Below are 14,253 nucleotides of genomic sequence, written 5' to 3'. Positions count from 1 at the left end.
GATTTCTGTTATCATTATGATTTAAAAAGGAGCCAAACAACTATGTGATAATAAATGGCTTCATATCAAGTCAAGTTAAGTCAAAATGTATTTCTATAGCACATTTAAAAGAAACAGGGTTGCACCAAAGTGCTGTACAATAAAACATTGAGCATATAAAAAGAAAGCATTAAAGGAAAACATGCAGCGTACAAAATATAAACACATTAAATAAAATACAATCAGAAAACTTCCACATAAAACCCTTAAACTAATCTTAATCAAAAGCCAGAGAGAACAAATAAGATTTAAGAGCCGATTTAAAACTGGCTAGTGAAGGAGCAAACCTCACATTTATGGGCAGACTGTTCCAAAGTTAGGTGCTGCAGCAGAGAAGGCCCGACCACCCTTTAACATGGGACAGTTAAGAGAAGCTGATTACTAGACCTAAGTGCTCTTTGGGGAGAGTAAGGAATCAGAAGGTCACTAATGTATTTTGGTGCGACACCAGATAAAGCCTTGTACACAAAAACAGCAATTTTAAAATAGATTCTAAACTTTACAGGAAGCCAATATAAAGTCGCTAAAATGGGAGAAATGTGATCCCTCTTTTTTGTTCCGGTAAGAAGTCTCGCTGCAGTATTTTGGACAATTTGCAGGCGAGAGATCGTAATTTGAGGCAGGCCACAGTATAGGGATTTACAGTAGTCCAGGCGTGATGTTATGAGAGCGTGGATTACATTCTCCAAATCTTTCGGGAGTAGAAACTGTTTTAATTTCGCAACCAATCTCAGATGAAAGAAACTGCTCTTTACCACTGTACTGATTTGTTTCTCAAAATTTCAAATGTAACCCCAAGTTTTCTTACATGAGGTTGGACACTGGCAGAATGAGAACCTAAATTAAAAACAGATGGAGACCTGGAGGGGCCTAAAATCAGAATTTCGCTTTTGCTTTTGTTTAATTGCAAAAAATTATTAGCCATCCAACATTTGATCTCCTCAAAACAGTCGCAAAGCACGTCCAAAGGATTACTACTGTCAGTTTTAACTGGTAGATAAAATTGTGTATTGTCAGCATAGGAGTGGTAGGAGATCTTATATTTCTTAAAAATGGCACCCAAGGGGAGCATATAAAGTGAAAAGAGAAGAGGGCCTAAAATGGACCCTTGGGTCACACCGCATAATAGGGGAACTGACGAAGAAGAAAACTTCCCAGTGCTCACTGAGAAGATTCTATCTTTGAGGTAAGAGGCCAACCACTGCAGGGCAACACCCTGAATACCCACCACCTTTTCCAACCGATGTAACAGAATACTATAATCAATTGTATCAAATGCAGCGCTTAAATCCAACAAGACATGCACCGCATACAAACCAGTATCAAGAACTTGCAACAGGTCATTGCTGACCTTCAACAGTGCGGTTTCCTTACTGTGCATTGATCTAAAACCCGACTGAAAAGTATCTAAAATATTGGACATACTGATATAAGAACTCAATTGACGATACACAACTCTCTCTAAGAGCTTTGAAATAAAAGGCAATTTGGAGATAGGTCTGAAATTGCTAAGGATAGATGGGTCAAGATGGGGTTTCTTAAACAGAGGGTGAACCACAGCATGTTTAAAACTAGCAGGTACGACTCCATTTGCTAGAGAACTGTTAATAATGGCTGTTACAGCCGGGCTCAAGGTTACAAACACTTCCTTGAAAAGACGAGTTGAAATGACATCGGAGTCACAGCTGGAGCATTTAGCCTTTGAAACAATATCAGCTAGCTGAGCAGAGGTAACTGGATGAAAACAAGTTAGCGAATCTGTTGTGGAACAAATCAAAGGGGGATCATACAGTATGTTGATGGCTTAATGGAAGCCTTGATATCCAAGATTTTATTATCATAAAATTTAGTTCTCACAGGTTTCCCTAGATGGAACAAGAGAAGGGGCTGGTAAGGGATTTAGCACTGAATCAATTGTCTTAAACAACATTCTCGGTTGGTTAGCATTTTCAGGGATGAGTTTGGAGAGGAATTTAGACTTAGCCTCTTTTACTGACTTTTGGTAACAAGTTAAGCATACAGTTAAACATTCATACGAGACTTGAAGTTTGTCTTTTTTCCACGTTCGCTCTGCCTTACGACACTCTTGTCTAAGAGAGTGGGTGTTATCATTTAACCAAGGCTGAGTGTTGCCCTTTCCCTTAGCTTTCCTGGGCAACAGAGTCTATAGAAACGGAGCAGGATTTAGTAAAAACCTCCACCATTTCTTCAGCGTTTAATTTGTCAATGAAGACAGCATCCGCAAAGTTAGCTTGATAGTACTCTGAAAATAAACTGGTAGTGGAAAGTTGAATGAAACGAGAATAACTTACAGACTGAGAGCAAGTGGAGGTGGGAGAAACACAGACAGATTAAAACAAAATTGCCAAATGGTCTGAAATAGCAGCATCAATCACTCTCAGATTTGTTACAGGAAAACCATGTGACAACACCAGATCCAATGTGTGCCTCAAATTATGAGTAGAGCTAAAAACTAATTGTGATAGATTTAAAGATTCAATGAGGCATAAAAACTTTCACCAAAGGTTTAGACGGACAGCAAAGGTGAACATTAAAGTCTCCTAGAATCAACAGTCTATCACATACGAGACACAATATTAGAGAGGAACTCAGAGAATTGCTGAATGAAGTCCTTGTTATATTTCGGAGGCCTGTAAACCAGTGCACATAATACAGGGCCCCCTATGTCGATTCTCATTAACTGTACCTCAAAACTGGAATACACATCTGTATGCAATTTTTAAAAACAGTAGCAACACCCCCACCATGACCAGAAAGTCTTGGAGTCTTGGAGAAAATCCGGTGGAGAAAGTTCACCAAGAGATGATAATTCATTCATTTTCAGCCATGTTTCAGTCACATAAAAAGTCAAGTGAATTCGAGATGAAAAAGTCATTTAAAATGAATGATTTGTTAAATAGTGACCTCGCATTTATCAAGGCCGTCCTCACCGTCAGCGGCTCAGCTTTTTCAACATTTGGAGATGAAAACTTAATTGAACAGAGATTTAACGGATTTACAGACCGTAACTCTGCGCCCGACTTTGAAGACTTATATGATCACTATCCTTAAATAAAATGATCAGTCATATTTTCAAAATCAATGCCAAAATTTCACAATTTCTGCCAGGGTGTGCAAACTTTTGAGCACAACTGTATATTTATTTGCCCATTTATAAATTGGTTTATTTATCCACATTTTTTCAAATTAATAGATTAATCATTTATTTCTTCATTCTTTTTTAAGCGGCACTCCATGGCTTCCATAAATAAGTTGCAGTGCAGATCAAACATGTCTGAGGATTGTGTTACGCCCTCTGATGGACAGATTTATAAACACATTTTTGACTGTAGGCCTACTGGATTTGAATTTTTTTTGTGTATAAAAGCTTTTCTTTTGAACAAAGAAATAACCTGATATATCATTATGAGAATAAATAAATAAATAAATAAATATTACCAATCAATCACAACACCCTAGCAACTGCACAACAGCAAGTGGAAACCATATGAGTCGATCTTTCTTTTTTGGTACAGACTTGGGCTGATGACATCCTTGCTATCGCATACAACACACTGAGAGCAAATGCTTGCCGACAGGTCTTCCTGGAGAAAGTGTGAGCAATTGTAGCTGTGAATTTGAAACTTCAACATGGCTAATGAAAATACTGATTTATATTTCCAGTAGTCTACTGATAAGCATTATATTTACATTTCACTTGCTTATTTATTTTGTCTGAAGGTATGTTCGCTTGTCACTGCAGACCAACAAGGACGGAAAGATCCCAGTTAAAAAGTAAGAGACAAAAATATTGGAAAAGAGCAAATGTTACCTTGCTTGCCTTGTTAAGATGTTATAATGCAGGGGTGTCAAACATATGGCCCACACGGCCCACATGTCTGAGGGTGACACTAGATCCATGGTCACACGTTCCCACAGTGAAGTTTCTCACACAGAAATAATGGCAACATGGGCAGGTCCAAGGATAAATATAAGATGTAATTACTGTTGCACGAGTTTGACGAATCCTTCAGTGAATGAACTTACTGAATTACTCAGAGGGGCTGAATGAATATATGATTTTCTGCAAGTTGCAATACACACACACATGTGGAGTGGTGGTGGTGTAGTGGACTAAAGCATTGAACTGGTAAGCAGAAGGTTGCTGGTTTGATCCCCACAGCCACCACCATTGTGTCCTTGAGCAAGGCACTTAACTCCAGGTTGCTTCAGGGGGATTGTCCCTGTAATAAGTGCACTGTAAATCGCTTTGGATAAAAGCATCTGCCAAATGCATAAACATATACAGTATATATAACATATAAATATAAACTTTGGCCTCCAAGCAATGTCACTTGGTCCAATCAGGCTTGCAACCCAAAATGAGTTTGACACCCCTGTTGTAAAGGCTTGTTGTCTTACAATAAAGTGCAACTTTTCATTTCAGGCTGATTAATTTGTGTACATGTGATAAATGATAATGATCTAATGATCTGTCTCAGTATCTTAAAGATGTTTCCTGCTGACAAGAAAAGAGTGGAATCCGCCCTGGTAGCTGCTAATCTCCCGAAGGGAAAGGTATGTGCGTGTGTGTGTTTAGGGGTATCAGATAAAAAATACATATAATATAAAATGTTGTAATGGATGAAAAAAAGTGTTACAGGTAAGTGTTTATCATGTGTCTCAATTTCACAGCGTCCGACCTGTCAATGCTTTAATTAAACTACTAGTCGCGACATAGTATGGAGTGAGTATTCTCACTCCTGCAACTATATTTCTTTATAATATTTATTCTAAGATTTCTAATAAATAAGATTTAAAGTTCATATCTCATTATTACAAGAAAAAATAGTCCCAATTGTGAAATATAAAGTTGCAATTATGGGACATAAACTCAAAATTATAAGAAATTAAGACAAAGTTGTGAAATATAAAGTTTATATCTCGTTATAACAAAAAATAAACATGCAATTGCAAATTTATGTCTCGTAATTGTGAGAGTTGCAATAGTGAGAAAGTTGCAGCTGCGAGTAACATAGTCACAATTGCAAGAGATAAAATCACCTGCTAAAGATGTAAAGTTGATTTCTCATGATTCCGAGAGATAAAGTCGCAACTGAAAATATCAACATGCTATTACGAGTATTAAATTGCGACTTAGTCGCAGTTGCAATATATTAAGTTTAGATTTTTGTATTAAAGAAAAAATAGTCACAATTGCAAATTTATACAGTATGTTTTAATTGAGAGATAAAAGTTGCGATTGACAAATATAGTCGCAATTGCGTGACAAACGTAAAATTGCAATATACTGTATAATGTCGCTATTCGCAATTATGAGAAATTAAATCACAATTGTGAGATATAAACTCACAATTACGAGAAATTATGTCACAGTTTTTAGATATTTTGTACGTGTATATCTCGTAATTACAAGAAATAAAGTTACAATTTAAATCTACAAATTTATATCTCGTAATTGTGACAGATGAAATATCGCGAAAGTTGCAATTGCAAGACATTAAGTCGCATGCACACGGTATAAAGTTGATATCTCGAAATTACGAGAAATAAAGTTGCAATTGGGAGATCTAAACATGCAATCACAAGTATTAAATTGCGACTTAGTCGCATTTGCAAGATATTAAGTTTAGATTTCGTATTTACTAGAAATAAAGGTGCAATTGTGAGTTTATATCATGTGATTATAAACAAAAAATTGCAATCGTGAGATATAAACATGCAATTACGAATATTTAGGTCACAATTGCCAGAAATTAAGTCACAGTTGTGCGATATGAAGTCAGAATACCTTTTTATATTTTTATTCTGAGGCGAGATCGAGGCACCATAAGAAAGAGCACTGAGGCGATCAATTTTCACCTATTGAAATTCTATCCTTATAGCGCCACTTAGCGGTTTAGAGCTGCTAATGCATAATTGCGGTGACAACCGCTGTGGTGAAAAGGCCATTCGGGATGAGTACTATCTGTATCATGAGCTCAGTATAAAAACAATAGAAATGAATGGAAATTCATCATAATTGGAATACCAACACGTGTTTGTGTGCTAAATGTAACTCATGACATGCTTTGTGTTCAGTTTGACACCATTAAGCAAGATGTATTCACTGAAGCTGCATTCAAAACATTTCTGCTGCATTTGTGTCCCCGACCAGAAATCAGTGAAATCTTCACTTCATTGTGAGTCGACACAGTCCATCTGTTTGTGTAACACCTATTGGAAATATTGTGACCATACCCATAAGTTTATTATTAATTTGCATTAATTAATATTTCATGATGATATCCATAGCACCAAGGGAAAAGGTTTCATGACGAAGGAGACGATGGCGAAGTTCTTAAACGAGAAACAGCGTGACTCTCGGCTGAATGAGGAGCTGTTTCCACTTGTGAGACCTGAGCAGATGAAGAATCTCATTGAGAAATATGAGCCAAGTTCCTCCAATGCCAGTCGCGGTGAGAAATATTATTATGATATATGAATTAATAACATTTTTTTTTATATAAACTTAACCTCCAAATGCACTCAACCTGGAATAAGTGTAACCTACTGCAAGTCACTATGGATAAAAATGAACTAAATAAATAACAAATACCATTTTGAACTAGACAGGTAAAGTTCATCAAGACAGACTTTGATGTTGGCTTGACAAAGCCTGGTCTGTAATTTTAAAATACTTTAAAAAGTTTGAAGGTTTTCCGGGTCCGTTAGTCAGTCAGTCAGACAGACTGAAAGAGTTTGAAAGATTGAAAGATTACACAGCATGAAAGAGTGTTACTGATTGACAGATTGCTAGCATGTTTTAACATGTCGCTAGGTGTTGCTAGCATGTTACTATGCATAACTAGCATGTTTAAGCATGTCGCTAGGTGTTGCTTGCATGTTTCTATGCATAACTAGCATGTTTTAGCATGTCGCTAGGTGTTGCTAGCATGTTATTACGCATAACTTGCATGTTTTAGTGTGTTGCTAGCATGTTACTATGCATAACTAGCATGTTTTAGAGTGTCGCTAGGTGTTGCTAGCATGTTACTATGCATAACTAGCATGTTTTAGCATGTCGCTAGGTGTTGCTAGCATGTTATTACGCATAACTAGCATGTTTTAGTGTGTTGCTAGCATGTTACTATGCATAACTAGCATGTTTTAGCGTGTCGCTAGGTGTCGCCAGCATGTTACTATGCATCACTAGCATGTTTTAGCATGTGGCTAGGTTTGCTAGCATGTTACTATGCATAACTGGCATGTTTTAGCACGTAGCTAGGCGTTGCCAGCATGTTACTATGCATAACTAGCATGTTTTAGCACGTGGCTAGGTGTTGCCAGCATGTTACCATGCATAACTAGCATGTTTTAGCACGTTGCTAGGTGTTGCCAGCATGTTATTATGCATAACTAGCATGTTTTAGCACGTGGCTAGGTGTTGCCAGCATGTTACTATGCATAACTAGCATGTTTTAACGTGTAGCTAGGCATTTATAGCATATTTTATTTATGTAGCTAGGTGTTATTATCTAGTAGCTTAAAATTGCTAGCATGTTGCTAGGCTTTGCTAGGGATGGGCGGATCGATCCTAAAGAATCGATACTTCCGGTACTGGTGTTGAATCAAAAATATCGATCCTCACACAAAAATATCGATTCTAACATTATTATTATTATTTATTTATTTATTTTTTAACTAAGGATATTATTATTTGGTTACCATGAACATGAACAATAATCATAAGCTTACATTTGAAATAAAAAGGATTAGGCTATATTAGCAAATACTTGTGGAGGATGGGAACTATTTCTTCCTCTGCTCATCTTAACATGCATGCTGAAAGCCACAACACTTGTTCAAACAAGAGGGATCAGTGCCTTGTAGAAGTAATGATAAAAAATCAGAGAAACAGCTTCTGGAGTAAATTCACACTAAAATAACAACATAGGTCACTAAAGGTGACATTTCTTATAATTGTGTGTAATTGTTGTTAATAAATAATTAAATACAATAGTTAACCATGGTATTACTAAAGTAATAATGTAGTAGTAACCATGGTTAATTGTGTGGTAACTATGGTTTAACTAAATACTATAATTAAACGATAGTTAATATAGTGAAACCATGGTTAATTTTTGTAAGGGTAAACAAAACAGAAGTCTAATAATTTTCTGTTGTTAAGGCTTACAAATGTAAAAAAATAAAAATAATGATAATAATAATAATGACTTGAATTATGACTAAAAATAATATTTTAAATGACCCACTGAATCCCAAGAAAAAAAAACAACAACATTTAATAGAAGTATCGGTATTGGTATCGGTATCAACAATATTGGACTTGAAATTTTTGGTATCAGATCAAAAAGAAAATAAGTGGTATCGCCCATCCCTAGGCTTTGCTAGTATGTTTTAGCATTTTGCTAGGTGCTGTTAGCCTGTTGCTAGGCATTGCTAGCATGTTCAAATGTGTTGGTAGGCATTGCTAGCATGTTTCTAGGCATTGATAGCATATTTTAGCATGTAGCTAGGCATTTCAAGCATGTTTTGGCATGTTGCAAGGATTTTTTTTTTAGCTTGTTAGGCATTGTTAGCATGTCTTAGCATGTGTTTGGAATTGCTAGAATGTTGTTAGACATTGCTAGCATGTTTCAGCATGTAGCTAGGCACTGCTAGCATTTTAATAGGCATTGCTGGTATGTTTTAGCCTGTAGCTAGATGTTGCAAGCATGTTTTTGCCAGTGCTATCATGTTTTAGTAGGTTGAAAATGGAGGGACAGACTTTGTCAAGTAAACATAATTACTAGTGAAAATGAGGGCTTTTATGACACTTAAATTGTAAAGGAGCCATACAAAGATTAAATAGACGTTGTTTTGTGTTCTGCAACTGCAGGTCAGATATCTCCAGATGGTTTGCTGTTCTATCTAATGGGACCAGAAACAACTGTCGTGAACTTGGACAAACTGGCTCAGAGTCACGACATGACTCAACCTTTAACACATTACTTCGTCAAGTCCTCCCACAACACCTATCTCACAGGTAACGCACCACTTATTTCATGAGGAACATTTATATGTTGACCCTTAGACGTTTTTTCATCAGTTTTACCATCATGACATTTGGACACTTTTTGAGCAAGTATCAACAAATTTTTAGTAGCACCATGTGATGAGTTAAAATGCCAAGCAGATTACAAAACACAATAATACAAATTAAAACATATACAAATATACAGTAGTTAGCCATTTCCCTTAAACAACGACATAGGTCATTGCTGCTCAGTGTTGGCTAAGTTTAAAAAAAAAAAAGTAATTCACAACAAATTTCGAATTACTTTTCCAAAATTGTAATCAGATTACCATGACTTATTACTTCATCAAAACCTAATCACATTACTACTTAAGTAATGTGTAATTACTTGAAATGTTTTTCGTTTTTCCGCTCAATGAATAAAAAATCGGACGCTCTTGCGCTCCATTCGGCTGTTGCAATTAAAGTTTATGTCTCGTAATTACAAGAAAAAGGTTGCAATTGCAAATTTATATCTCGGAATTACGACAGTTGCAATAGCGAGACACTCAGTCTCAATAAAGTCACAGTTCCGAGAAATTAAGAGATTAAAGTGGATATCTCGTATTTACATTACATTTACTATTTGATTACTAATTACTTTTAAGTTACATTCTAAAAACACGTCACAGAAAAGTTTTTGTTTTCCTTCGGCTGTCTCAGAAATGCAAACAGATGTATGTTTTAAATGTATTCTACATACATAATATAAATTTAGAATTACAGTATATGTAAACCCAAGTAATGTAGGCCTACTTAAAAGTAATTAACTTAATTGAGAGTTACACTAGTAACTGTAATCGGATTACAAGAATCTAAAATGTAACTTGTTACACAATGGATACAAATGGAAAAATGTATATTCTTGTTTTGTCATTTAAGGTGGTATTTCTATACCAAGACACAGCAGACTTACAGAAATATGTTCTGGAACTTTAAATTAATATACAGTATATACGGGGGCCTGGGTAACTCAGCGAGTATTGACGCTGACTACCACCCCTGGAGTTGCAAGTTCGAATCCAGGGTGTGCTGAGTGACTCCAGCCAGGTCTCCTAAGCAACCAAATTGGCCCGGTTGCTAGGGAGGGTAGAGTCACATGGAGTAACCTCCTCGTGGTCGTGATTAGTGGTTCTCGCTCTCAATGGGGTGCGTGGTAAGTTGTGTGTGGATCGTGGAGAGTAGCATGAGCCTCCACATGCTGTGAGTCTCCGCGGTGTCATGCACAACGAGCCACATGATAGATGCGCGGATTGACGGTCTCAGAAGCGGAGGCAACCGAGACTTGTCCTCCACCACCCGGATTGAGGTGAGTAACCGTGCCACCACAAGGACCTACTAAGTAGTGGGAATTGGGTTTTCAAATTGGGAGAAAAGGGGCTAAAAAAATAAAAAATAAGAAAAAATATATACAGTATATACTCGCGATTGCCAAATATAGACACAATTGCGTGACAAACTCAATATTGCAATATACTGTATAATGTCGCTATTCGCAATTATGAGAAATTAAATCGCAATTGCGAGATATAAATTCACAATTATGAGATATTAAGTCAAAGTTAAGCTAAAAACTGATTAAAACCAATTAAAATAATATTTTGGTTCGAAAAGTTTCGACTGGTGAAGGTAAAAATTGAAAGGACTAACACAGGAGGAAATGCATAACTGGAAAGACTTCCAGAATTGACGTTCAGTTATTGTGTCTTTGTGCAGCGGGTCAGTTAACGGGCGTCTCGTCTCCGGAAATGTACCGTCAGTGTCTGCTCGCCGGGTGTCGCTGTCTGGAGCTCGACTGTTGGAAGGGCAAACCTCCCGATGAAGAGCCAATCATCACCCACGGCTTCACCATGACAACTGAGATCCTGTTCAAGGTCTGCTCCTGTGATTATGGGATGTGTGAATGGAGGCGAGCGTACCAATAACAATAAGTAGATGCTAAATTTGTCGGTTTGTCAGAAACAGGTTATGAAACAGTCAGAGTAAAAATATTAGTCAACTAACTTCAACTTCAACTACATCATCATATTAGTGACTGATTTACAAAACCAAACCTTTAAAACATGGCCGGGTCTAAGGGGGGGCTGGGGGAGGCATGGCGCCCCTAGATTTTCCTTTAAGAGCAATATCTGAGCAATAAGTCCTCTTGGATGTTCATTTTCCGTAACAGGATGTGATCGAAGCCATCGCTGAGAGTGCATTCAAAACGTCCAAGTATCCAGTCGTCCTTTCATTTGAAAACCATGTGGATTCGTAAGACACTTTCATATCATTCACAGAATAAACCGTCTTTATATTGATCCTCATACTGCATTGTTTCAGATATTCTATTAATTGTTCATTTGTTCATGTTTTATTCAGTGTGAAGCAGCAAGAGAAGATGGCAAACTACTGCAGGACGATATTTGGAGATGCTCTACTCGTTGATCTGCTGGACAAATACCCGGTTAGTTGAGCTGTTAGGGTTAGGTAGGTTTTCTTTCTGAAGAGTTAATCATGATTAATTCTTACACCAAGGTTGCGCGAAAATCAGGATTTAAGAATTGGAACGACAAGAAGAGGAATTTCAATACAGTCCAACACATGTTTTTGAGACAAAACATGAATAATTACACATCATTAGTGTTGACTAACTGTTCTTATTTAATCCCTGATATGTACAATGCATTTTTTTTTGGGGGGGGGGATTTTTCCCCTTTTTCTCCCAATTTGGAATGCCCAATTCCCAATGCACTCTAAGTCCTCATGGTCGCATAGTGATTCGCCTCAGTCTGGGTGGCGGAGGACGAATCCCAGTTGCCTCTGCGTCTGAGACAGTCAACCCGCGCTGTCTCTCAGTCTTATCACGTGGCTTGTTGAGTGCGTTGCCACAGAGACATAGCGCGTGTGGAGGCTTCACGCCATCCACCGTGGCAACCACGCTCAATTCACCATGCGTCCCACCGAGAACAAACCACATTATAGTGACCACGAGGAGGTTACCCCATGTGACTCTACCCTCCCTAGCAACCAGGCCAATTTGGTTGCTTAGGAGACCTGGCTGGAGTCACTCAGCACGCCCTGGGATTCGAACTAGCGAACTAGCGACCTCCAGGGGTGGTAGCCAGCGTACTTTACCACTGAGCTACCCAGGCCTTATAGCACCACAAACTGTCCACCGCAATAAATATTGACATTTAAATCAATTGATTTTACAGTATAATCAGTATAATATGGCATTCTTGGAGGGAGACTGGGTATCTCAGTGAGTATTGATGCTGAGTCGCGAGTTCGAATCCAGGGTGTGATGAGTGACTCCAGCCAGGTCTCCTAAGCAACCAAATTGGCCCGGTTGCTAGGGAGGGTAGAGTCACATGGGGTAACCTCCTTGTGGTCGTGATTAGTGGTTCTCGCTCTCAATGGGGCGTGTGGTAAGTTGTGTGTGGATCGTGGAGAGTAGCATGAAAAAACAGAGTTTCAATATTATAAATATAACATAATATATAATAATTATATATAATAAATATATTAATTCTAATCATTCGAAGACATTATATTGACAGGTGAGTAAAGCATTGATTAGACAACACAAAAAGTAGCTATAGAAGTCTATATGTCACAGATCGGGGTGTTTAAAGGAAGGACCCAATCGCAGATGGCATCAGTGAGCTTTTTATTTAAAATATAAAACATAACATAAAAATATTGCGAGGGAGAAAACAACATTAACAAAACCAACTGAGAAAAAAAAAACATACACACACAAAGATCAAACAGAAAGGAAAGAAAACCAACCAACGAGTGAAGACAATTCAGCAAAGGACAGCAAACACAAGGAGCTAATAAAGAGAGAGAAATCAAAGAGGTTATAACAGGGAACAGTTGAAACCAATAAACTAATAATGAATAGACAAGGAGGTGGGGTGTGACGCAAGACTGAGAGACATGTGGCAATACAGAACTAAACCACTAAGCCACACGCTCTCACAGACACAACACCCGAATGACACAAGCGCATATCACCAGAGACAACGGCAACATGCGCTCATGCCAAACGACAGACAAGACGGGACATTTGTGCGAGGGCTCGGCCACAGATAACCAGGCAACCAAGACCGAAGTGGCCGAACCCCAGCACAACATGACTACGGATCGCAACCCGGACACGCAGCGCAACAAGGGCGCAAGAGACAAACACGAAACAACTGGCATGAGTGAATGCAGCAAGATGACATAAGAGGAATGCACTCATGCCAATAACCAACAAGACAAGAGAATGCATGACAATGCCAAAAGGGCGAGCCATGCATTCTCACATAGACTAGGCAAGACGCAAAACATGGATGTCAGAGCTCAGCCACAAAGACAACAAAACAGTCAACCTAAGTGGCAGAACTCTGACACTATATATATTGTTTGGAAATGCACCGGTTGGAAAATTCCTTGTTATAATGGCTAGATTAATTGTGTTAATACAGGTTTTTACCCTGTTTACTACGTGACCTACATGACCCTTACAGTTCTGATGTATTTCTTCAAAAAGTAAAATGAAATTACAAACTGCTAATAATAATTCTACTTAATTTTTAATCTAATATTCTATGGCGTTGGTTCTCAGCTCAAGCCAGGCCACCCAGTTCCAAGTCCATCTGAGCTGATGGGTAAAATACTGATCAAGAATAAGAAAAGCAGCTCACCTCCAAACAAAGAAAACGCAAAGAAAGCTGTTACCGACCAGCCACAAGTCGCTGCAGAGAGTTCTGAGTCCAATCAGAGCGATGATCCAAACCATCCTGCTCCAGCAGAAGGCCAGGGTGCACCTGCCGGACAAGGTAAACAGAGCTATACGAGTCTGAAAACCAGTTCAGTGTATCTGGCACTTAAGCCACACTTAAAATGTCATTACATTAGATAACAGTACCAAAAACTGCTGTTAGTTCTGAGAAAAGCCCTAGCATCATGTTTGCAGATGACACTTGCTTTGAAATTGAGTTATCTAATGTAATGACATTCTGACATTTAGAAACTTTTGGTGACCACTGCACTTATGGACATCCACAAATAGTTTGGACCCCTAAAAAAATCACACACAGGTGTTTTTATTAGCTGTTGCACTGTTTGTTTTTTTCTACACACGATAAAAGAAACTAACTGAT

General features: G+C 38.0%; 1 protein-coding gene across 1 annotated transcript in view; it reads left to right on the top strand.

Annotated features, from left to right (window-relative positions):
• LOC127410687 (1-phosphatidylinositol 4,5-bisphosphate phosphodiesterase beta-2-like) overlaps nucleotides 1–14,253 on the top strand; it is a 46,722-nt gene that overhangs the window by 8,942 nt on the left and 23,527 nt on the right. Inside the window, exons 5-14 of the mRNA XM_051645851.1 lie at nucleotides 3,576–3,655; nucleotides 3,781–3,834; nucleotides 4,542–4,617; nucleotides 6,142–6,242; nucleotides 6,355–6,518; nucleotides 8,942–9,088; nucleotides 10,835–10,992; nucleotides 11,289–11,371; nucleotides 11,480–11,564; nucleotides 13,716–13,929. Coding sequence (XP_051501811.1) covers nucleotides 3,576–3,655; nucleotides 3,781–3,834; nucleotides 4,542–4,617; nucleotides 6,142–6,242; nucleotides 6,355–6,518; nucleotides 8,942–9,088; nucleotides 10,835–10,992; nucleotides 11,289–11,371; nucleotides 11,480–11,564; nucleotides 13,716–13,929 — 1,162 coding nt within the window. The remainder of the gene's footprint in view (nucleotides 1–3,575; nucleotides 3,656–3,780; nucleotides 3,835–4,541; nucleotides 4,618–6,141; nucleotides 6,243–6,354; nucleotides 6,519–8,941; nucleotides 9,089–10,834; nucleotides 10,993–11,288; nucleotides 11,372–11,479; nucleotides 11,565–13,715; nucleotides 13,930–14,253) is intronic.

The sequence above is a fragment of the Myxocyprinus asiaticus genome, chromosome 20 (assembly GCF_019703515.2).
Source record: "Myxocyprinus asiaticus isolate MX2 ecotype Aquarium Trade chromosome 20, UBuf_Myxa_2, whole genome shotgun sequence".
Classification (NCBI taxonomy): domain Eukaryota; kingdom Metazoa; phylum Chordata; class Actinopteri; order Cypriniformes; family Catostomidae; genus Myxocyprinus; species Myxocyprinus asiaticus.
Note: the sequence above shows the minus strand (reverse complement) of the source record. Positions and strands in the feature narration are given on the sequence as shown.